This window comes from Cervus elaphus, chromosome 15 (assembly GCF_910594005.1).
Source record: "Cervus elaphus chromosome 15, mCerEla1.1, whole genome shotgun sequence".
In the NCBI taxonomy this organism is placed as follows: domain Eukaryota; kingdom Metazoa; phylum Chordata; class Mammalia; order Artiodactyla; family Cervidae; genus Cervus; species Cervus elaphus.
The window spans coordinates 43,146,164-43,172,162 of NC_057829.1; the positions used below are offsets into that span (position 1 = coordinate 43,146,164).

A 25,999-nucleotide genomic window follows, 5' to 3' on the forward strand; every position below is an offset into this window, starting at 1 on the left:
ATCTGAAACTACTTCACAGGGCACTAGGAGAACCTATAAATAAGCACTGCTGTTGATTTCCAGAGAAGAGACAACGGAAAAGGCAGTACAAGGCCAAGCCTAAGAAAAAAGCCATCACATAACCATGAAGTTTAATATGTGACAGTGTTTTTTTTTTGGGGAAAATTTTACTGGCCTTTTTGTGCCTAACCTCTAAAGGCAATCTCTTCCTCTCTTCAATTAGTATTTTTCTTTCTTAAAAGTCATCACCACGCAATTCAGGAAGTACCTCTAAATGGCTCTAACAGTCTTAGCTCCTCTTCTGAGTTGCACATTATCTACAAATTCAGGTAAGCACAATGGTATATAGTAGTGGTTCTCAACGGGGGGGGGGGGGGGGGGGGGGGGCAACCTGGGCATCCTCTGAGGGTGACCCCCATCCCCACCCCAGGATAACTTGACAATGGAGACAATCTGGTTGTTCCAAGTGCTGGGGGGCGGGGAGACATACTACTAGCATTTAGCAGGTAGAGGCCAGGATGCTGTTAAACATCCTACAATGTCCAAGATAGTCCTCTACAACAAAATATTATCCAGCCTCAAATATCAACAGTGCCAGGCTGAGAAATTCTGATATAAAAGTATCCCTTACAATTAGAACTTAGAAACTAAAATGATGTATATCCATTTTCCTGATATATATATATATATATATATACACACACACATATCTGATTTTCATTATCTGAAATTTAGCAAGCAAGCAATTTCAGATAATGAGATAGCCCTCAGTACCCAAATTCTTAAAATCAGAGCTCAGAACCAAACATCTGCATAATAAATTTCTTTTTAGCAAATTTGCGGATAATATAAATTTTGAGAAAAAAAATCACAAAAACTTAAAAAAAAAAATCACAGCCACTTAAAAATACTTCATTTTGCATCTACTCAAAAATAATTTACAGGAAGAAAAAGAAAAGCACCAGAAGACACTGGCTTTATAAGTTCTGCACAGCAAGGTCACTGAATATTCTGCATCCAAGAGTTTCACACCTTAAACTTCACTGACAAATGATAGCTACTTCCTTAGACCTAGCCAGTTCATCTTTGTGGCTATTAAATTTCCCACCACATCGTGCTGCTTCAACAGAGTTTCAGCTTCCTCCCTCTCACTCTTTCCTCTCTGAAATATATAGGCATCATGTTGCCACAGAACACACAGCACCTAGGAAACCGCATAAGCCACTACAGAATGATTGCATTCCAGTGCCTTCTGCTTCATAAAGAAAGATGAAAAGAGACAAACATTTATCCAGTTTGGCTAACAGATGACTAAAGGCGGTGGGGAAAAAAATCATTATTGCCTACAAGTATTTGTATCGTTGTGAAGACAAATTGCCCCAGTAGAATCGTATGCACATATTAAAGACAGAAAATACCAGCGTTATAAAACCACATGCACGTGTGGCTCCAGCTACGAGATTCTCCTGGTATATAGAGCAGTAATTCCTCATGTGGCAAAAAACCAAGAGACCTGACCGTCTAACCAGCGCCGCGAACGCGGGCAGCACCAAGTGTTGGTCAGCAAGAAGGACCACGTGGCACGCTAGTGGGGTAGAGGAGAGCCAGATTCACCTCCACGCTGACAGAAACAGATGTCTTCCCATCTCAGATGCCAACAGGGTCTAAAACTGCTCTCTTCAGTGTGGTTAACTCGCTGGTCCTGCAGGCTGGCAGGCTGAGTGGCCTGCCCAGTCTTCAGGTATAAAAGGGGCTTCCGTGTTGCAAATAAAGCGGGTCTGACGTATGCCCAATGAGCACAGGCCCAAACCCTCAGACTCAGATGGTCCAGAATCAAATCCTACTGCCATGTATTACCACTTCAGCCCTCAGCAAGCAACTTAACCTCTTTAGCAAAGAATGCCATCTATGTCACTGGATTTGAGGGAGGATTAAATGTGGTGCCACATATAAATAAGATAAGAATATAATAGGTGCTCAATGAATTAATGTATTATACATAATCATATGTACTTACTAAAACCTCACACAACCCTGAGAGAACTGTCACAATGCTCATTTACAGCGGAATAAACAGAAGCAAAACACAGTTCAACACAATCTGCACGTGAGAAGACAACGCAGCACGAACACGTGACCAGATTCTGGAACAGGTACATCTGTTCAAAAATGATGACAATCTGTCAAACGGATGCTCAGTAAATGACTGTGATGAGCACGATCACCATGAGTAAAGACACTTAGCCATCAGAAGATATCTGCTGGAAAATGTCAATTTAGAAGTTCAATAACAGATTTGTAAATAGTAAATTGTCATGAAGTATGGCCACCTTTTTATATGATAGTAACAACAAGATTAACTACAGATTAACCTAAAAATGGTTGGGAGTGAGTCAAAATTAAGATCTGGACCTAGAGATCTGAAATCTTAAAAATGGCCTCAGAAATGTCTCAATTCAATTATTTCAATAAATAAGCTAGATGATGGATTTTAAAAGTAGAACGGGGCAGTAAATAGTCCAATATTTACATTTTTGAAAAAGAAATCACTTTGCATGTTTTCTAGCCCCTCGTTTTAAAAGAGTCACACATGTAAGAGTCACAGCTGCAGCCACATAAAACCAAGCGGGCCTGGTGTTCTCTGGCAGGGTTTCCAGCTCCCCACGCGATCGCCGTAGTCAGCCCACTGCTGACGCTGCTGGCAGCTACTTAGAAGAGAACCCAGTAATAAACATAAACTTACAATTCCAATCAGATGCAGGCAGGGCAAATGCTCCTTGGCTTCGCCGCATTCGTGCAGGAGTGAGAACCTGGCCCAGGCTGGGGGCCCTGGGGCTGATACTGCAATAACGATCTGTCAGCAGCGGCTCGGACCCAGGGCCCAACAGGCAGCAACGCTGCACAACCAGCTGAACTGCACAGGAACAGTATGTCCTTCAGTTGTAACCTACCGGCATGTCTTGTTGATGGAACCCTGAGAATACATCTGAGAAGTTAATTTCTTTTCGAAGGAGAATTTCCAGCATCTCAAGGACGTTCAAAATGCCAGAGCAGAACACAGTCAGCTGCCACCATGCCGAAACTTGGAGCCCACTCATCTGCATGCCCTGTACTGTCCCCAACCTCCCTCCCGCAACACACACATTCATTCACGTGCCTGGGGACCCTTCAGACCTCAGCCCGAGCAGCACCTCTGGAAGAAGTCTTGTGCAACCAGCCAGTTAGATGTCCCGTCCTCCAGGTGCCTTCCTAACACCACGCACCTTGGGCACACCTGATGTCTCCACTACCAGAGTGTGAGCATCTTTTGAAATCTGTATCTGTCTCCCCTGTTAGACAGGGAGCCACCTGAGGTCAGAGATGGTCTCAGTCATTTTCATATCTTTAAAGACTAGTATAATGCCCACTTCACCAGAGGCTTGATAAATGCTAAAGGAATGAATCAACAGGGTTCAGAATTGGGTGAGGAGGACCCACGGGCAGAGAACCATGGCTTGAAAATGGTCATAAAATACGTCCCTCAGAAATGGTTCAAGAAACGTCCTGTTCTAGCTCCTTTAGGTCTGCCTCTTGCCGCACTTCCTGCCCCTTCTACATGCATGACTCTGAAATACTACTCTGGGCTGTAGCCACTGCATAAACATGGCTGGGTCCACTGCAAAGAATGAGGCTTGGCCAAGAGCAACTGCAAAGTCAGAGATGTTTAATTTAGAATTTTATAAGGAGGGGAAAAAAAAAGAGGAGAGTAAGCTCATTACATTGAATGACAAAAATTTTGTAAGTTGTTTTCAATTCCTCATTTCTGTTTTTCTGGGTTTCCTAGGGGATTCACTTTGCAACAGGACTGGTTTTTGCACACCAGCTGATGGGAAGAAAATAAGGAGTCCTGAGTTTGGGTCCAAGGCTCCCAAGGACCAGGTGGGAAAGGCTGGGCCAAAGATGCAACTTTTTATGAAAGGATTAATCTCTTAGCAGAGGAAAAAAGAAGTTTACATAGCCCTAATCTATATTTACATTACCAGAAAGGAAATAATGTTTCTAGTGTTCCCACTTTCATCTTTTCTTTAATCCATACATATAATAGTCACAGCTGCAACCCAACAAAATGAGGTGAATGTGTTACTCACTGGGAGGTTTTCTAACTCCTCCAGTCCCTCAGACTCCAGTGGCAGCTACCAGAGCAGAACCAGCAAAAAACACAAATGTAAGCTACCCACTGAGAAGGAGATACTGGATGTAGCCAGAGAGCTACATTACAGGTCTATAACTAGTAAGGGGAGGTCTGAACTTCAGAAATACCATTTAACAACACTGCATTTGTCTCCTCGACCACAAAATGAGCCAAATAATAGGTCCTTATAGGATTAAATGAAGTAATATGTTTACTATATGCTTTGGAAACTATTTTTAATACTGCATACATGTCAGATACTATATCACAATTATTGGCAGATTACACAAAAATGCAAAACTGAGAAATCTGAATTAATTGTAGGTTAAATGTGAACAGTAACAAATGTCAAGACACTGTGGAACTGCAATCTAAGGTGGGCAGGAGTTAAGTGTACGAAGTCTAGAAGGTCATCACGCTACTGTGCCTGTACTATCAGCCAAGATGAAGATTATCATGGTCACTCTGAGCACTCACTGAGTGCAGCAAAGATGCAGAAAACCAAGCTTTACAAGGCACAAGAGAAGGATCTGGAACACTGACCTCTGAACAGAGAAAACTAAAGAACCAGTGTAATCTTGACCCACCCACACTCAGAACCAATGAGTAGGCTATTGGTTAGAAGAATGCCCCCTGAGCAGATGTCTAGTGCCCCCTAGTGTGTTCCAAGGAGAAATAATTTTTTATTTCTCCCCAACTGTTAATAATGTACTTATATAGATATTTTATCACTAAGTGGACACAGTCATATTAATAAGAATATAATATATGAAAGGTAAAAAAGCCTAACATTAAACAAAACTAAGTTTATAAGAGCATATGCAGTATGAGTTGGCAATGCATATTAAGTACAACTGTTAAAAGTGCTTTTTACCCTGGAAAAACGTTCTCTCTTCATACACATAGATATTTACATAAGCTCTTCCTCATGACTCTCACAGACCCTCTTACTGGCTTGATGAAATCTTACTAGAAAATGCTTTACCTAGTGGACATACAAATAACAAGACTAGCTAATTTTTGTTGAGTGTCTGATATCTGCCAAATGTCTCAGGTGTATTACCTTTTGTAATCCTAACATCACCCTTGAAGAAGGTACTGTCATTTACAGATGTGGAGATACACAAGACCTTATAGCTACTTGGTAAGACTTAGGCATTCTGACCCCATGGCCTGTGATCTGCACCCACTATGCCATATATCCTAAAAGAAATCCAACCTTGAACATTCACTGGAAGGGCTGAAGCTGAAGCTCCAATACTTTGGCCACATGATGTGAAGAGACAACTCTGGAAAAGACCCTGATGCTGGAAAAGATTGAGGGCAGGAGGAGAAGGCGGCGACAGAGGATGGGTTGGATGGCATCATCAATTCAAAGGACATGAGTTTGAGCAAACTCTGGGATATAAGGAAGCCTGGTGTGCTACAGTCCACTGGGTCACAAAGAGTTGGACACAAATTAGCGACTGAACAACAACCAAAATGCCCCCCTAGCTGTGGACAAGCTATGTTTTGAAATTATATATACATACATATTATGTTTTAATACATAATATATTTTTTAAATTTAGAGGCAGGAAACACCCTAATAACGACAACTAAGAGTAACTGATTAAGCGTGCTGGGTACTGCTTTAAGTATTTACATGTATTAAATAATTTTATCCTTACAACTCTATAGACAGATACTATTCTTAATCTCTTTCTTAATTAAAGAAAGGTAGGCAGGGACAGGTAAAGCAGCCTGCTCAAGATCACCAATGTGAAGGTTCTAACCTGGAGTCTGTGCTCCTGTTACATAACCTTGAGTTTCAAAAACATTTTCAGACTTGCAAAAAAATCACCCTTTTTCTCATAGCAGCAGCCAAAAAGGTCAATAATCATCTCTCTAAATGCTCTACAATGAAAACACTTGTACAAGAACAAACTAAACTCTAAAACGTCAATTCAAATTTGTCTCAAGAAACATCAGTGTGAAAGTCTAAGGAAAGGAAAGATGGCCATTGTTTGTACAATAACATGATTCCCTCCACACCATGCTGCTGTGCAGATTGGGTCAAAACTCACTCTTCACTGGACACCTGCTAACTTATCCAAGTAACAGTGAAATCAGTTTAACAGTTCCTCTGATTACAGATAATCTGGGCTGAAAAAACACATTAGTTCAGTTAAGTCACTCAGTCGTGTCCAACTCTGTGACCCCTTGGACTGCAGCATGCCAGGATCCCCTGTCCATCATCAACTCCCGGAGTCTACTCAAACTCATGTTCATCGAGTTGGTGATGCCATCCAACCATCTCATCCTCTGTCATCCCCTTCTCCTCCTCCCTTCAATCTTTCCCAGCATCAGGATCTTTTCAAATGAGTCAGTTCTTCACATCAGGTGGCCAAAGTATTGGAGTTTCTGCTTTAGCATCAGTCCTTCCAATGAATATTCAGGACTAATTTCCTTTAGGATGGACTGGTTGGATCTCCTTGGAGTCCAAGGGACTCTCAAGAGTCTTCTCCAACACCACAGTTCAAAAGCATCAATTCCTCGGTGCTCAGCTTTCTTTATAATCCAACTCTCACATCCATACATGACTACTAGCTTTCACTAGATGGACCTCTGTTGGCAAAGTAATGTCTCTGCTTTCTAATACACTGCCTAGGTTGGTTGCTCTTCCAAAGAGCAAGCGTCTTTTAATTTCATGGCTGCAGTCACCATCTGCAGTGATTTTGGAGCCCAAGAAAATAAAAGTCTCTCCCTGTTTCCATTGTTTCCCCATCTATTTGCCATGAAATGATGGGACCAGATGCCATGATCTTAGTTTTCTGAATGTTGAGCTTTAAGCCAACTTCTTCACTCTCCTCTTTCACTTTCATCAAGAGGCTCTTTAGTTCTTCACTTTCTGCCATAAGGGTGGTGTCATCCGCATATCTGAGGTTAGTGATGTTTCTCCTGGCAATCTTGATTCCATCTTGTGCTTCATCCAGCCCGGCATTTCGCATGATGTACCCTGCATATAAGTTAAATAAGCAGGGTGACAATATACAGCCTTGACATATTCCTTTCCCAATTTGGAACCAGTCTGTTGTTCCATGTCCAGTTCTAACTGTTGCTTCTTGACCTGCATACAGTTTGAAAATTCTTTGGCATTGCCTTTCCTTGGAATCAGAATGAAAACTGACCTTTTCCATTCCTGTGGCTACTGCTGAGTTTTCCAAATTTGCTGGCATATTGAGTGCAGCACTTTTACAGCATCATCTTTTAGGATCTGAAATAGCTCAACTGGAATTCCATCACGTCCACTAACTTTGTTCATAGTGATGTTTCCTAAGGTCCACTTGACTTTGCATTCCAGGATGTTTGGCTCTAGGTGAGTGATCACACCATCATGGTTATCTGGGTCATGAAGATCTTTTTTTGTATAGTTCTTCTGTGTATTCTTGTCACCTCTTCTTAGTATCTTCTGCTTCTGCTACGTCCATACCATTTCTGTCCTTCATTGTGCCCATCTTTGCATGAAATGTTCCCTTGGTATCTCTAATTTTCTTGAAGAGATCTCTAGTCCATGCCTGAAGAATATGGATGGAGGTTTGTGACATTGTACAGGAGGTAGTGATCAAGACTATCCCCAAGAAAAAGAAATGCAACAACGCAAAATCGTTGTCTGAGGAGGTCTTACAAATAGCTGAGAGAAGAAGAGATGCTAAAGGCAAAGGAGGAAAAGAAAGATATACATATTTGAATGCAGAGTTTCAAAGAATGGCAAGAAGAGATAAGAAAGCCTTCCTCAGTGATCAATGCAAAGAAATAGAGGAAAACAATAGAATGGGAAAGACTAGAGATCTCGTCAAGAAAAAACACATAATATACTTAATACCAGACAAAACAATACACAGGCACACCTTGGAGATATCACAGGTTCAGTTCCAGACCACAACAAAGCAAATATTGCAATAAAGCAAGACATATGAATTCTGTGGTTTCCCAGTACATATACAAGTTATGTTTACATTATACTGCAGTCCAGTAAGTATGCAATAGCATTATGTCTAAAAAAGCAATGTACATACCCTAATTAAAAAATGGTTAGTTAAAAAACTGTTAACCATCATCTGAGCCTTTAAAGAGTCAACCTGTTTGCAATAGTAACATCAAAGATCACTGATCATAGATCACCACAACAAATACAATAATAAAAGTCTGATATACTGTGAGAATTAAAAATGTGACACAAAGATATGAAGCGAGCAAATGCTACTGGAAAAATGGCAATGATAGACTTGCTTAAGGCAGGTGTCACAAACCTTCAATCTGTATTGCCTATACTCAAATGCCTATACCAACCTAGAGAAAAAGCAAACTATACCTCTTAATGGGAATTGTCAAATACTAGGAGGCTGAGATCATAAATTAATAAAATGAATATGCCCTCTCCAAAATTTCCAAGGAAGTCACATATTTTGCTGCTTGAAATTTACAACTGACCTTATTGCTCTGTTTTCAGTTTTAAGTTGCAAGGGCCACTAAGATCTGTAGTGATTGTGAGGGGAAAGTCACACATCATACAGTTAAATCATTCCTAATGTAGAGTGAAATTTCAATATCAGGATCATTCTCCACAATTGCAATATCCATGAAAGAAATTCTACAACAGAAGCACAGTGAGGACAATTTGATTTTTAAAAATATATTCAAGGCACCAAGCTGGGTATTTAATATAGTTTGCATTTCTGTGGTGCAATAGGTTTTCTATTTCAGACAGCTAAGAATCCCTCACAGATTAGTCTAATTTGCTAAATTGAGATACTCAGTGTTTTACTTTTCTTATCTGCCTTTTTATGGTCTATCTGGGTGGACTTAATTGGCACATCTGAGCAGATGAAATACCCTCAGTTAGGAGTCCAGATCTCACAGAGTAAATTAAGACTGATGCAGACAATTATGCACTGGAGCTGAGGATGAGAGGTGTGTGCGTAGCACGAAGCAGAATTAGTCTTCATTTGTGTCTTAGCTTCGTCATTTAAAAGAAGCCAAGATGCTCTCTATGAAACCTCCTTTAGGGAGTTAACTTTTTCTTCTCTCTTTAAAATACAGATTACTACAAGAAAAGAAAAAGGAAAAAATATATATATGTTTATTTCTTAAGAAAGCAATTAACTCCCAGAAACTGATGACAAGAACTGTCAATAAATAATTATAGTTTCTGGGTTAAATCTAGATTAAATTTTAACCAAATTCAGATTTTTAGAGATCAAATGATTTGGGGTATTTTTTGTTTGTTTGCTTGCTTGCTTTGTTTTTAAGGCACAAGCAAATCAGGCTCTACAATGTAATTTGGCCTTTGCCTAACTGTGACCTGAATTTCAGTGCAGTACAAACAGAAGTCTAATTGAAGGATAAACATGGTACAATCACAATGCAAAGGGATTGACTCTAGACAAGAGGAAGAGGCTCTGTGAAGACAATAAAACGGAGACAGAGCAGCTGGGAGCGTGGGAGGCACAGCCTTCAGCACCATTTCTAGCCAGGGCTGGGACCTGCAGAAGTGTGAGCTTGTCCTCATCAAGTGATGGGAGAACCTGATCACTGAGGCCATGCTCTTCTGGGTCCACGGCACCAGTCCATGCTGACAGACCCCTCCCTCCTGACCCAAACCACCTTCAGCTCCACCCCAGCCCCAGCCTTCTCACTCGCTGCTACCCTGGGCAAAAGACCTCAGCTTTCTCGGCTCAGGATCCTGTCTCCTATGGGGCCGTGAGGACTAAACCACTGGACCCACAGAGACTGAAGCACTGCCAAGTGGTACGCATTTACTAATGTCAGTTATCCTAGTTCTCATACAACCTCCTCCCTCCCTCATGGATGCCCACCTTGCTCAGACCTCCAAATTTCAAATCCAAGAGACTTTTTCAATGTTTATCCTCCTGGACTTGACTCCTCTTGGCATCTGAAAATAACAACAGCCCTCCCCTTCTAGAACTAGGCATGTATACAGCCAAACCCTCCCAACAGGGGTCCAACTCACCCCTACCACAGAAGCCACAGTGCTCAAGGGAGGGGTGATGAAGACACCATTTACCCAGACAATTTAGCCGTGTGGAGGCTTCAGATATTCTGTAAGATTTACACAATGAATGGAGTCATCTGACTTTTTAACTCCAAGCTATTCACACTAAAATAAAGTTTAAAATGTGATAAAAGAAAAACCTTTAAGATTAAAAATGTATCAGAAACCAGTTTTACCAATGGGCACCATGACTCCAGATTCGGGTTATACCACACCATGAGGAAAATTCTATCCCCATCCACATCAGACCTGTCAAGCTTTCCAGACATCCCAGCAACCTCCCCAAATCTTCATCCGACTGACCTGGGTTTGGTTTCCAGTCTTGGGAGGCAGGGGTGGCTTTGTCCTGATTCTTGGCACCACCGTGTGGCCATATACAGATATTGCCCATCGCACCCAACTCCAAGTCCTGGCTTCAAACCCCAGCTCTTAGATCATGGGCAAGTTGATAAACTTGAAAAGGCCAAGATAAAGTTATATATTACATGTTATATATAACATGTGTTATAAAGTTACATATTACAAGTTATATATAACATGTGACAGAAATATATGCATAGGATCAAAGACTGGAATGAGGGACTTCCCCTGCAGAAATAATGTGCCCCCAAAAGCAAATCAAGTACTTTCCTTTTCAATGATGCCCTGAAGTTTGAGGGTAAATGTGGCAAGTGCTTTAACCTGCATCCTCAGGTTCATATCAACATATCTGAACCACTCCACAGACCAGGCCCAGTGCTGGGACCAACCTTCTCCACAAAATCTTGCTTAAAGCACCTCCACCTGATTTCATTACACTCTTCACCCTGGTAGGTCCCATGTGTGCCCTTGTCCCCTAAAAGACTGCAGATTCCTCGCAGGAACGGAGCCGGGCATTCATGCAGTGAGAATAAAGATGAAGCAATGGAGTTGCGCTCATATCTCAACTGGGAAATGAACCAACTACACTGAGGGAAGCAGGACTGGTCATCTGGCAGGGAAAGGTGCGTGCATGAAACGTGTGGTCTTCCAGGCCACTCTGGACTCAACCTGGGCACATATCACCCAACACCGAATGTGTCTTATTTCTATTAAGTGCCTGGCCCTGGAAGATCCCAGATCCTAAAGCAATGGATTTTACGGAAGACTTCACAACTGAGAGCCATACCCTAATGGAAACTTGACTACCACAAAATTAAAATAAAAAATTATGGATGCTTTGTAAGATCTGTTAGCACTGACATGAGTAAGAACCAACAGAATAATTGCTTCTAAGAAGTGGCCCATTCATCATGGTACATAACCAGAGCTATGAAAATCAGGGAAAAAAAAAAAAGAAAATCAGGGAACACCATTGAGGGGAAAGCCTGCAAATGCAATAGGACAGAGAAGAAAGCAGGATAAAAATGTGGAAAAGGCAAAATATACAGTGTAAAAGATGGTTAAAACTTCCAAGACTGACCTGAAATCTTGGGCTAAGTCAGAGAAAGTAGGATTGTAAGTGCTATTACCTAGATCCAGAAAATGTTAAGCTGTAGTAAAGGTCTGACAGGGTATTCCTGCTGAACATCAACTAAAATCAAAAATACCTAGTTAGGACTAACCTAGGGCTAATGAAACACATAAGACTCTCAACTTGAGAGAACTAAGCAGGTGAGATGTCTAGGAATCATCCACTTTTACTTCTAAGAGTTCAAAACAACACTGTAATTAGCATGGCTATAATTTAAGCCCTGTTATATAAATATGTATAATTTAACACATATTTGAGTTCAAAAGGTACCTGCCCTGGATATATATTTCTAAATTCTAACCATTAGGAGAAACTCATTTTCTATGTTGTAAACTAGTTGCTGCTGTTGTTCAGTTGCTAGGTCATGTCCTACACTTTGCAGTCCCCACAGACCGTAGCATTCTCTGTCCATGGGGTTCTCCTGGCAAGAATACTGGAGTGCATTGCCGTTTTCCTCTCCAGGGGATCTGCCCAACCCAAGGATGGAACCTGCACTTCCCGCGGATCCTTTACCACTGAGACACCAGGGAAGCCCCTTGTAAACTATATGGGGCTTTATTCTAATCATCAATCATCAAACCATACTATTAATAAGATAAGAAATCCTAATCTTTTTCTTCACTCAAGGGGTTACCATTACAATTTCAATCTGTCTACAAAGATCAACAACAAGAAACAACAAAATATAGAGTGACTGGCAGTTTTAAAATATCCTTAATATGCTTTTCAATCCTGAGCACTTTAGTTTCTTTTAACATTCCCCAATCCAAAGAGTACCAAGGGAGATGCAATATAAACATTTTAATGTGGATATCTGCAGTTTAACAATTATCTGCCTTAATAACTGTAGCTATAAAATTTTAAGAGCTATAGTATTTTGGTGGCAATTAGAGTTATTGATATTTCTGAAACTCATTGGAGATTCTACTGTAACTTGAGCAAAAACTGACTTCTGATATGGCTTTGGATATAACAGTTTTACAATCTTAACATTATTAAGAAAAACTTATTGCCATGAATTTAAATCTATATTTAAAATTCAATCAAAACAAACTGCTCTTGATCAAAATACCGATATACTTAAAATACATTTAATATTGACTCAATTTAATGGCAAGAATATTCATTCCACTTACAATCAATATGGTGAGATTAACACTTTTATTAATTCTCTACAGCAGTCAAGGAAAAAATATGCTGCTCACTGTTCAAGAGTATTGAGTAATACCCCTCAAACAACTTTACAGATATGGAACGTGCCAAGTAACTTTAAAGTTGCAATAAGAAATGACAAATACTAAGCCACTCCTCAACCCTGTCTTGCCAAGTAAGGTATTACTGCAGTGTTGAGTGTAAGGGCTCTCTTAAAGACCTGGATCTAGGTTGCAGGTACTCAAATCATTTATGAAAATAACTATGCTCCATCTACTTCTAAAAGGTTAGGTAGCGAACATATGTGGCAATGTGGATGGAGAATGTCAGTAGTTCTAAACAAGAAGAAAAGAATATCAGGTCAATCTTCATTCTCAAAGGTTAGTGGGAAGCTACAAAATTACAATAAACTACACTGAGAAAAAAAGAAAAAACTGTTGAGGATTGGGGAAAAAATATCCTGGGAGCAAATATTTAAAAAGTAATCTGAAAAAAAAAAAAAAAGTAATCTGTTAAGCAGATTCTCACATCCCCTTGAGCTTCTCAGTGCTCTCAGCAAGCTAAAGGCTGAGGCTTGAGTCACGCAGCATACTGTTCCGTGAGACACAGTGGACACTGCAGGGTACACACTGGTTTTCATGGTTCACAGAAAACATGTGAACAGGCAACGCTGACTCCACAAACGAATGTATTCACCTTCCTTTTATCTTACTTACACCAGATACTGACAAAATCATGGAAATAAGAAGCCAAAGTTAGTCTCTAGCAAACACAAAGAAAAGACAGTGGGAAGGGTATCTTGGACATTCGAAGCCCATTTCTGGCACTGGAAGGTTTAAATTCTTTAAACAACTACTTTTTTAAGACAAGGAAGGAGGCATTTAGGAAAGCAATCTTATTCTTTCATACACTAAAACTTAAACTTCGGCTCTCTGGGCTTCCTGGGGGCGCTAGTGATAAAGAACCCACCTGCCAGTGCGGGAGACATAAGAGACACAGATTTGATCCCTGGGTTGGGAAGATCCCCTGGAGGAGGGCATGGCAACCCACTCCACTATTCTTGCCTGGAGAATCCCATGCACAGAGGAGCCTGGTGGGCTACAGTCCACAGGGCTGTACAGAGTCGGACATGACTGAAGCGACTTAGCATGCACACACGTACTCCTGAAATTATCTCCACCCAGCATACACCACACAAGCCAACCTCCTCCTCCTCCCCAGCCTTATGGCAAGGCACCCACTCTCCAAAGGAAGGCACACAGCTCCTGCTTTATTCCTTTGCATGCCTCTTGACCCAGCCTTCCCCTTAAGCTTTTCTTCTTAGACTTGCCCCCAAATCTGAATGACCCAGAAGTAGAAGCATCTTGGGTCAGCTCCACTGAGGATTCAGGGGCTCTGATGATTCTATCACCGACTCAATGGACATGAGTTTAGGTAAACTCTGGGAGTTGGTGATGGACAGGGAAGCCTGGCGTGCTGTGGTCCATGGGGTTGCAAACAGTCGGACACGACTAAGTGACTGAACTGAACTGATGGTTCTATTGGGCTCAGGCTGCAGGATGTCCAATCTTTGGATGAATAGGGGTCTAACACACTAAGCTAGACCAGAACTCTTATTAATAAACCTGTCACCTACAATAAAACACAGCCCCTGTGGACTGACCTTAATCGTTGCTTATAATAATCTTCATCTCCATCATCTCGGCATCTCACTACCTTCCGACCTCCTCCCGTGGCTTCAGCCTCTTCCCCAGAACTTGGAAAAAAGTCATCATCGATCTCCTGCACAGTGACTTTCTTCTGCCGTTTCCGGCGACTGAGCACCAGCCTCTGCTCCCAGCCAGTACTTTCCCCGGGCAGGTCGGCACCCACTGCCTCCTCCAGCTCCTCCTCCGTGGGCAAGTACTCAGAGTCTTCACCCTCAGAGTCCCCCTCTGCCTTTGGTCTCACATCACAATCCCAGGGTTTCTTTCCCTTTAGCGATCCCACCTGCCCCTGGAGCTGAAGAGCCCTCTTCTGGAGTTTCTTGATTTTTTTTTTCAGGCGTTTATCTGTTTTCGATAGAACTTTGCCTCTCTCGTCTGATTTGTTTTCACAGAGCGTTGAGCTCAGCTCAGGAGTGGCCGAGGCTGCAGCTTTTTTAGCTGCTCTTTTATTACAAGCTTGCTTCTTTCTTTCAAAGGACAGTTTCGCTTGATCTGCCAAATACTTTTCAAAGCCTGACGCTTCATTGAGCATTAGTTTTCTGGGTTTTTTCTCCTGCTTCTGAGCGATCTTGGTACCAAAAGGTGTCATCTGGCCAGTGCGGACGAGCTCTTCCCAAGCGGTCTCCTGAGCAGGCATGAGCATGCTGCCAAGGCAGGATGGCTCCGCTTCTGAAAAAGGGATGACAATGCATTGGGTACTAACATAAAACTTTCCAGAACAGACATGTGTGCTACTCAACACATAGATACAAAAAAAAAAAAAAACCACTGATGTACTATACTATATATAAAGAACAGTGAAATTTAATATACTCCTATTCAAAAAGGTCACTTCTCAGTAACTTTTCCCAAAATACTGCATTATAAATATGCTTTCTGGGCATCCAAAGACAGACCCAGTCATATGTAACATACAGAGAGAAATTTTGCCATGTTTCCTTATCAAGTAAAGAGTAGTCCTTGAAGAAGCAATCTCCCAAGTTTGCACATCACTGCTAACACCAGCATTGAGAGGGACTTAAATTCAAGAGACAGCAGAACTGAAAACAGAAATCTAAACAATCAGCATGCACCTAAATAGGTTAGACACAAATGGTGGCTCTGCTCCGTTCAACAGGATAGTCACCACGTGGCCATTTAAATTTACATTGAGAATTCATTTTTTCAGTTGTACTTGCCACACTTCAAGAGTTCAATAGCCACATGTGGCTAAAGGCTACCATGATGAACACCACAGACAACATTTCCATTACTGCAACTATGTCTACTGGACGGCACCACGTCAGATAAGTAAACTGACTAAAGGGACGAACTAAAATTGGAAGTTCTGCTATACTAATAGAAAACCACCCAGAAATCATTCCTCTTTCATCAGCTGAAATTAATCTCTAGCAAAATTACTTTATCCATAGCCAAAATATCAAAGGAAGCAAGGCTTAACGGGGAGGAAACCATATTCTAAAATCTATGATCTCTTGCAGGCCAATAACACCCGCGCAGTTTTTCATTAAATGTTCACTAAAGAAAAACATACATCAGAAAGTGCACAAATCCTCAGTGTACAGCTCAGTGAATTTTCAGAAAAATATACCCACACACACCTGAAGACAGAAACAGCAAACCACTCCAGTATTCTTGCCTGGAGAATCCCATAAACAGAAGAGCCTGGTGGGTTACAGTCTACGGGGTTGCGAGAGTAAGACACGACTGAGCGACTAAACCACCACATACCTATACACCAGCACGCAGATCAGGAAGCATAAATTACTAGGATCCCCAGATCCGCCTTTCAGGGTGTCTCCCAGCTTCTAGCCCACAAGATACTGACTGACCTGTTAACGCTAAAGATAAGCTGGACCTGGCATTGAACTTGGAAATGTCTGTGCTTGGTCTGGCTTCTTTTGTTCACAATTATGCCTGTGAGTCATACTTGCTGTTGAATTTGGTTGCAGCCTGTTGATTCTCTTGCTGCTGTTAGTACAGTATTCTATTATACAACTCTACTACAATGTTTCCATCCTACTGCTAATGGACGTTTGGGTAGTTTCCAGGTTTGGACTACTGAGAATAACGTTGCTACAAGTATTTCAGTACATATCCTTTGGTAACGCTATGTATACAATTCTTTGGGTATATTAAGCTCTGGTAGACAACACTGAACATTTCCAAAGTGGTTCCGTCAATTTTAAGTTTTATCAACAGTGTTTCAGAGTTTCAACTGATCCATATTCTTGCCCTTCCATTTTAGCTATTCTGCCAGGTGTGCAGTAGTGCCACTCAGGGGCTGGAATTTATATTTCCCTGAGTGGCTAATGCGGAAAAGGCAATGGCACCCCACTCCAGTACTCTTGCCTGGAAAATCCCAAGGACGAAGGAGCCTGGTAGGCTGCAGTCCATGGGGTCACAAAGAGTCAGACCCAACTGAGTGACTTCACTTTCACTTTTCACTTTCACGCACTGGAGAAGGAACTGGCAACCCACTCCAGTGTTCTTGCCTGGAGAATCCCAGGGTCGGGGGAGCCTGGTGGGCTGCTGTCTGTGGGGCTGCACAGAGTCAGACACGACTGAAGTGACTTAGCAGCAGCAAGTGACTAATGAACTAGGGAACGTCTACACAGATTTGCTGATCTTTCAGGTAGCCTCTTGTAAGGAAAATGTCCAAATCTTTCACCAATTTTTCTTTTCTTTTTTTTTGCCAGTTTTTCTCACAGGTGGTCTTTAAAAGAATAAAAAAGATTTCTAGGAATTCTTCATACATTCTAGACTCAAGTCCCTGCATTAACACAGATATTGCAAACATTTTTTCCCATTCTCTTAAATGCTCTTTCAGCAAACAAAGACCTTAGTTGTAACATAGTTCATTTATCCAATCTTTTCCTTTACAGTGAGCATATTTGTGTCTTGTTAAATCTTTGCCCCAAGATCATGAAAATGTTTACTATGTTATACTATAAGTTTTTTTTACCCTTCACATTGGAAGATCTGCAATCCATCTGGAATTTACTTTAGTACGCTATATAATGGGCCAATCTTCACATTATCTTCATGTGAATTAACCCAGCACACTTAATGAAAAGATGATTCTTCTCCACAGCACTGTACTGTGACATATATCATACATTCAAGTGACCACATATGGGTGGGTCTGTTTCCTGGACCCTCTATTTTGTCCCATTGGTGTACTGGTCTACCCTTATGCCACTACTGCACTACTGTCTTAATTATTATAGCTTAATAACAGGTCTGGATATTTTATTCTTCTTCAGGATTGCTGTGGCTTCTTGACCTGATGCATTTTTATATAAATTTTAGAATCACTTTACTGGTGTCACTCACCTCAGCCTACTCTTCCTACCCTACACCCTCTCCCTCAGAAAACTCCCTGAAGTTTATACTGGGGTTGAATTGAAACTAGAGAAGGATAGAACTGACATCATTACAATATTGTATCTTCCCATCTATAACCATGGTGTATCTCCCTCATTCATCTTCTCTTAATTTTTCAATGACATTTTGCTGTTTTTAATGTAGAGAGCACCAAAGAAAACTACTTTTTTAAACTAAGAGTTATTTCCAGGTATTTTGATTTTGATTATAATTGCCATCTTTACTAAATTTTTATTTTTTACTTTTGCTCATACGTAGAAATATGACTGATTTTTCTATACGGACCTTGTGTTCAATGACACTGCTAAATTCACATAGTAATTCCAGTAGAACACCCACTGATTCTTTCAGGCTTTCAATATGACCAATCACACATTCCGTAAATAGTGATGGTTTTATTTCTTTTCTTACATTACTACACTACCCAGTAGAATGTAACAGGAAAGGTGATAGCAAGCACCTCATATCATCACGGATCAGAGGAGCAAAGCCAACTGCTGCAGTTTATCCCACCAAATTCCAGGAAAGGATTTTTTAATCAGATAATCCTCACAATGATTAAGAAATGGATCGTTATGTGGAGAGCAGGGAAAAGGAAATCTCAGGAAAGCATGGGAGCAAAGAAATGAAGGTCTACTGTGCTTATGCCCATCTCAAGACAGGCTTGGAAGGTTAAAGAATGTAGCCAAGGTCTATACCTGGGAAATAAAGAGCTGGGGTGCATAAAGCCTAGACACTCTGCTCTCCTGCCTCCCCAGACAGGGCACAGAGCACCAGGGAGAAGGAAGGGACCCCAGAAAGTATGGAAGAGAAAGGGTGATAAGAGAGACCAGGAGTCTTAAGTGTTGGCTAGAGCCCCAGTGGAAAGAGATAACAGGAAACAGGCGTTCAGAAAAAGGGCAAGGCCATAAGTGTACAGACTTTAAGATACTAGAACCTAGGTGGCCAGAGAAGCCATAGGGAAGGGGTAAGATTATTTGGAGAGACGTAGTATTATAAAAAGAGGGCTCAGCAAGAAATTCTAAGAGTAATTATTATTTAAAATAAGCATAGAAAATCTGGTCAAAAACAACTCAATAGAAATGGTCAGAAGGCTGAAAGGAAAATCAGGAGACAGACATGGCTCCTGAGAGGCAGGGAAGTAGCAGCTGCTACAGACAGGCCAAGTGGAGCTTTTGGATTGGGGGAAGCAACAATTACCCCTGGGTCGACTTTTACCAAACAAATAATAGGAAGCAAAAGATAACAGCAAGTTCTAGGCAGCCAGATCAAGAAAAAGTTTTTTACCAATGAGAAATACAGCATTTCAGCAGCAGGAAGCACTGGTCACAGGCCCAGTGGATTCCGTAGGACAACTCTGATAGCACAGCTACTATTTCTTTCCATCACTTCAACTGAGTCTTCACAATTCTCTCGTCTTACTGAATGGAGTCAGCACAAAATATTTGCTTGAAGGGCTTAAATCCATATTTCAACTAGTAAATAACTGAACAGCTACCAACAATTTCTAAACACACATACACACACTGACACTCAAGACATTTTGTTTCAGAGCTTATGCATCTTCCCAAAAGGTTTTCCAAAAGACACCCATCCAGGGCAGTGATATAAGCAATATGGCCATGGATTAAATAACCTGAATTAAGATGCCTTAACAACAGAATTGATGGTTAGAAAGCCTCTCAAATAGGTCCCAAAAAGATTTGAAAAGCAATTCTATGAATGTTGACTGGTGATACTGGGTCAACAAAATATAATTCAATCAAGATGTTGGGTGCCTTTATGAAATTAATTATACAAAATGTTAAGATTTCTAATTTATTAAACGTAATACTAAATGGGCACCAGGAGCCTCTATTAGGGTGAGTTAAAAATTTACTTTCATTCTCTGAAGCCCCAAAGGACTTGTTAATTCGTTTCATCTCACAGTTTCTCTCTCTCTGAACAGTCTCAATCTAAACATCAAAGAGCTGCTAAAGAAAGATACATAAAGGAAAATAAAAACAAGTTAGACTAGTAGACCAAGGTTAGGGTTAGGATTAGGGCTAGACTAGGTTCTATAGGTGTAGAGAATAAAATGTCCTATGTTTGTTGTGACACTAAGCAATTAAATGTATTTGTCCAAACACCCAGGCTGGGACTGGAGAGACACCCTCCACTGACAGAGGTTATCAGGCCGCAATTCGAGAACAGAGACACCATCCCCGGGATCCTCACCTGCATCCTCCTCCTCCAGACTGGCATGATCTAGTTCAACTTTTACCTCTGCTCCTCCAAGGATGGCCTGGAGTCGCTTTTGTTTTGCTGTGATCTTCTTCAGCTGTTGTTCCTTAAATGGTAAATGTTGAATACAAAAAAATAGCAGTGAAGTGATTAAATACAAAAGGCTGCATCATAAAATTTTAAACACTTTAATCAAGGGCAAAATCAAAATAAAACACAAGGGCCATATATTACTATTACTACAGAGAAACTTATCTGAGTAACTGCTACTTTTCTAGCAGGAAGTAGCGTGTTCCCCCAGGCAGCACCCCATCCCCACCCTCCTGACTGGGTGGCACAGTCCTCTACTGGCTAAGCACCTAAGCTCCACATGCACTGACCCTCCATTGACTTGGGAGGTGGCGCTGCTCTACTTGTCCCCATCACACACTGGGTAAATCACAACATTTGTTTCTGACCTTAGCTGCCAAAGGGCTATGAGGTCAACAGGCTCTATGGAAAAGAAACACATAAATGTCCAAACAGTTGAAAAAGTCAGCCCCCTTGATAATCTACCATATTTCTGATTGTCCTTTATAGTACACTACTCAATCACAACATTCTAAAAACAAAATCCATTTTGACAGACCCTTTTACTCTGTCCTTCCTGCCCTCCCCCCCCCCCCCCCCCCCGCCTTTGTTTTGTCTTCCTCCAACATCACCAGAACTCAGCTATGTGGCCATTCCTAGGGACGCCCCGGTTCACTAGGCCTGTGGTAGGTGGTTCTTCTTTCCAAGGTCAAGAATGTTTAAACAGCAGACGTGAGTGTGGGGAGAGGGGACATCCTGATTATGGACACCATGTTGTAATGACTTGCAATTCTGTTTTATCTTGCAGGTTTTCTCTCAGCAAATTCTCATTTAAAACAGCCTGTCTCTGAACAATCTCTCTCTAAACATCAGAGAGGTGCTAAAGAAAGACAGAGGAGTAGACAACCAAGTTAGACTAGTACCTAAAGTGGTCTAAGTATTGGTCCTCGCTGCTCTTTGAAACCCCAACCCACCAGAAGCCCACTATTCACATGCTCCCACAGAGGCCAGATGGTCCCCTGTCTGCTTTGGGGAGACACCGGCTGCCTCACTCCACTGTGAGCAATGACCTATGAGCTGCTGCTATGGAGTTAAGTGAGGAATCAGTGTGGTGAAGACCATGAACTGGTGAGTGGAAAGCCAAAGGAGGAGCCAAGGCTACCTAGCCCCCAAAGGTAAAGCCCAAACAGGCGTCGTGAGGACCCTACTCGCTGCCCTGAATCAACTGCAAGCACAAGGCCATCTGTCAGTCACTCTGGACGGCAGTAATAAAATGATTAAAACCAGTCATTTCTACCTCCTGCCATATGTTGTTATGGAGTGTACATAAGTTCTAAAAAATGATTCAGACTTTATAAACACAAAGTCAAAAGTAATAGACAGTTCCCTGCCCTTAAGTCCAACAACCCTAAGTGCAGGCCCAGTCGGTGTGGCTGAGTGACAACTGAACACCTAAGGTCAGCCTCTTAGGACAGTGAGCATGAGTGTGGGGGGGGCAAGGGCCATGCTGACGGGAAACACGGTGCAGACAGTCAGTAGAAGCAGGAGCTGAGCAGGAAAAGAGGGCAAGTCCACATGAGATGAGCCAGCGTGAGAGTCTGGCGGGCCAAAGAGGAACCTCAGCTGGGGGGAAGAAAGCAACGACACAAGGGAGCCCAAGAAAGTACGTGAGTGAGGAGGCGAAAAGTCAAAAAAGGGAACTTTCTCTCAGTTGTGAAGGTGCCTGTACATGTGTGTATGTATTTTTAGGAACACTCTTTAAACACAGGATGTTAAAGGGAAACAGCCAAAAAATTAAATGCATAAAATTTAATTCTCTATTGTAAATTTGCTTAACACCTTATAAATACTTTTCAGAATACCTATTTCCTAAATATTACATGAGCTTAAATAATGACTGTTTCCAAAAATGCAAGACTTAAGTGTTTTCTAGAGTCACCTTGTTATACTTCTGTCGTTTTACAGAATCTAGTTTCCTGTTGATGTCTTTGTTGGTGGCAGCTTGAGGGCCAAGTTGTTCAATAATTTTATCAATCTGTCTTAGGGATGTCGTACATGACCTGAAAAGAGAAAATGTCTATTTTCCACTCTGGTAACATTTTTTATAGAATAATATGAAAAGAGGAATGCTACAAACATGTCCCTTTTACTTCTCATTAACTAAAAGACAAAAGAAACTAAACCAGACTAACATTCTTTTTGGACACTAACAGAACTTGAAGAGTTGTTATAAATCTAAGATGACTGCTCATGTTTTTCTTTAATCTGGCTAATTTTAATCTGCTGATTCCCATTTGCAAACTGATTCATTCATTCTATAAGTATTTTAAGAAACTATATTATTTAATAGATTCAAGAGACTACGCAAAAATGATGGGCAATGTTGTCCTTGTATATCAAAAAATGCATATATTTTTTTTTAAAGACAATTTTTTAGAGCAGTTTTAGGTACACAGAAAAACTGAGAAGAAGGCAGAGATTTCCCATATACTCTTTGCCCCAAATATGCACAGACTACCCCATTACCAGCAACCCAAACATGGGTTTTTAAAGCCCATTATGGGAGTTTCCCAAAGTTTGGAAAAAAGTACTAAACATATTTAAACATTTTCTTATATAAATCAGACATCTGTGATAGTATTTTTCTTTTGTATGACTAGAAAACTTATTGCTATATTATTACACTTTGGAGTACAAACAGAAAAAGTCAATTTATAATAGACTGCTCCTAAAATAGACATAGAATTGCAACCCCCAACTTTCAAAAGACAAATTCAGTACTGACACTTGTGTAATTTGCTGTCTATATCCTCTGTGGATTTCAGCAGAAAAGATGTTATCAATGCAACTTACTGGTGGTCTTGGCACCATGTGTCACCCTCTATCTAGCATTAGGCAGTCTCATGACTCTGCAGCACCCTACTCTGTCACCTCTGCAAGCAGTGGACACATTTCCAACGTCGAACGTGTAAGGTGTGAGGACATCAAGGTCCTCACACCTGAAGATCAGACTACAACTATTGGAGAACACCTGCAGCTCAAGAGGCTCAAAGAACACACCAGAAAACTGTTAGCAGAAAACAGGCCCTTTAAGTGCCAACAGTACCACAGCATCCTCCACGGGCTGGCCAACAGCTCCATATTCTTCCCTCCCCCCTCCTCCAGCTGCTCCCACCTGACACTGCACCATCCCTCCACCTGGTCCTCCCCTTCTCTTTCCTGCTTGCAGCACGCTCTGCTGAGAACACTGGCTATGGGAGGGCAGAGAGGCAATGGAGAGTGAGCTCACCTCAATCCTCTGCCCCCTCTTTCAACCCAGGTCCAGGCCTCTCCACAACCAATGCATTCTGCTCAGCACAGCCCAGGTCTGTTTCTCCTCTAAAGCATAAGTGAGCCTCCATGGAACTTCACTTTTCCTTAGAGAGTCACAAGTACAACGGAAGAAAGGAAAAGCTGGGAGGTATTTGTCACTGTTTCCAGAAATGCAAATCTGAGGTACCAAAAGACTGGTCCTCAGTTTAGGAACAGGAAACTAGAAAGAAATTATAGGATGCGGGGAGAGGGCCGGGGGATATTCCTGGTACCTGGAGTAGGACACATCAGATCTTCAGAAACACCTCTCCTGAGAACCATTCTGTGCCCAAGCTTGCGAGATCTGGGCCACTCAGAACAGCACTTCTCTCCAGGACATCATGTGTAAACAAGCTGCCAAGAACTGAACTGAGTGAGTACTGTTTACAATGCTCCTGAGAGCTAGGGTTTAAACACAGGTCAAGGACTTACTGACTCCATCTTCTGATTAAAGGTTCTATAAATCCCCTCAATTTTTGGACTACCACAGGTATTGTCTAAATTTTTCAGACAGAAGTAAAATCAGAGAGAAGGCGGTCCACACTCACGTGAGGTCGTCCAGGACTGACCGATACTCCTTCTCTGCCTCAGCAAGCTGGGCCACGCGGTTGGCCTCATGGATGGCGCTGTCCACCTGCTGGAGCACCCCTTGCTCCAGCACATCCTGGTCGTAGACATCTACACCCAAGCCCTGCAGCTCCAGGGCCTGTGCGCTGGGCTCCACGACCTGGATCTGATGTCTGTCGATGTGCAGCAGGGCTGGCCCTCTCCTGGGAAGTTCCAAGAGACACCCTTCGGTGGAAGTGGAGGGTCCTTTAGCAGAGGAACAAGAGGGGAGGCTCTGCCCCAGGTCCACGTCGCCATCCTTCTCCTGCTTGATTGTCCCCTCTTCACTGACAGCCTGGCTCTGTGAACAGTCTTGCTCCTGAGTTTGACTTGAGTCGGGGATTCTTTCATTTGGCATCCTCTTCAGACTATCTAAAAGGAAAAAAATTTTCAGCAAGCCCATCAGTTACATGGAATTGTATTTATAAAGTTTAGTAAATATTTATAACTAAAGCAGATTGATTTCTCAAAAGACCAAGCAATAATCCTCCAATTACATAAATTCAAGTTTCCAAGTATTATTTATCTTAAAAGAACACAAGTTATGGATCTTCTTGAGTTCTGATAATAATTAAGAAAAAATCCCAACAGAAAAAGAAATGCAGTATCATCAACAAGAACCCTGGGGCAGCCACCTGAGAAAGCTGGCAACCAGAATCCCAAGTGATGCCCACAGAGACTTCTCCAAATCAAGCGAAGTCATTTCACTGCTGCTTTCCAAGTGAGCCTCTTCACTGCATTATGGCACAAATGACCTACATTAGAGCTGCATGATCGACTGCAACATACAGATTTAGTGACTTAAGAAGAGAGACTTGTACAGAGATTCTCTACAAATCTAACACTAGAAACTTTTAGGTTGACTATTTATTCCAATAAGTAGAAACCTCTGAAAAGAGATAATAAATAACACCACTCAAATCAGAACCTCAGTTAGATTAATTAAAAGTCTCAAAAATAACTCCATTTCAATGCATGATATAATTTCTCACCAGCAAGCTAGCAAAAACACAATGACTGATAATATCCACTATAGGTAAGAAAGAGCCACCTTCACATAATGCTGGTGGGAATATAAATTAGTAAAATTCGTTTGGAAGGCAGTTTAGCAATATCTACCAAAATTTAAAATGCACATTACTAGGCACTTATTCCAGAGAAATACTCACATATACATAGGCTATTTATTGTAGCATGTTTAATAGTTTTAAACTGGCATTAAGTATTCTCAACGGTAATAATATAGAAGCCAAGTAAAATGAAAAGCCACGTCGTATGAAGGCATTTATATTGGAAAAAAATGTGTACCCACATCTGTGTGTACGGAATGCATTCAAAATAATCTGAAGACACATACTAAACCTGCAGCATTGGAAGAGGGGAAACAGAAGGAAAAGGAAAGAATAAAGGGGAACTTTCACATTTTACAACAAGAAATCAGGAACTCTTTTTTTTTTCCCCTTTTTTTTTTTTCTTTTTTTTTTATCAGGAACTCCTTGAATGAAAATGTGTTTGCTATGCTGCCGGTATAACTCCATCTAATAAATGCTTTTAAATAGATTTTTTTTAAGTGACAGCTTATCTTTTTATTTAACTGTGAATAAACTATTTCTATGAAATGTTCACAGGTTCCCCAACAAGCTCCACTCATTCCTCATTAAAGTGATGCCAGTGGCCAAGCACTAGGACACGAGGATGCCAGGAACTCAGTGTCACCCTGCCCCGAGGGGCTCACCCTCTACTGGAGAAGCACGCCAGTGGGGCAGGTGGATAAAAGAGGCACAGAC

At 41.4% G+C, this 25,999-nt stretch overlaps 1 protein-coding gene and 1 long non-coding RNA gene across 3 annotated transcripts in view; one reads left to right on the plus strand and one right to left on the minus strand.

Annotated features, from left to right (window-relative positions):
• ERCC6 (ERCC excision repair 6, chromatin remodeling factor) overlaps positions 1-25,999 on the minus strand; it is a 72,373-nt gene that overhangs the window by 43,037 nt on the left and 3,337 nt on the right. For both annotated transcript variants that reach the window (XM_043925712.1, XM_043925713.1), the window contains exons 2-5: positions 24,155-24,584; positions 22,195-22,315; positions 20,181-20,292; positions 14,534-15,245 (exon numbers count right to left, since the gene is read on the minus strand). In XM_043925712.1, coding sequence (XP_043781647.1) covers positions 14,534-15,245; positions 20,181-20,292; positions 22,195-22,315; positions 24,155-24,570 — 1,361 coding nt within the window. In that variant the 5' untranslated portion in view covers positions 24,571-24,584. The remainder of the gene's footprint in view (positions 1-14,533; positions 15,246-20,180; positions 20,293-22,194; positions 22,316-24,154; positions 24,585-25,999) is intronic.
• LOC122708904 lies at positions 197-21,223 on the plus strand. The gene is made up of 4 exons (XR_006345345.1): positions 197-329; positions 3,824-3,918; positions 20,097-20,300; positions 21,064-21,223. It is a non-coding gene; the product is annotated as an uncharacterized LOC122708904 (long non-coding RNA).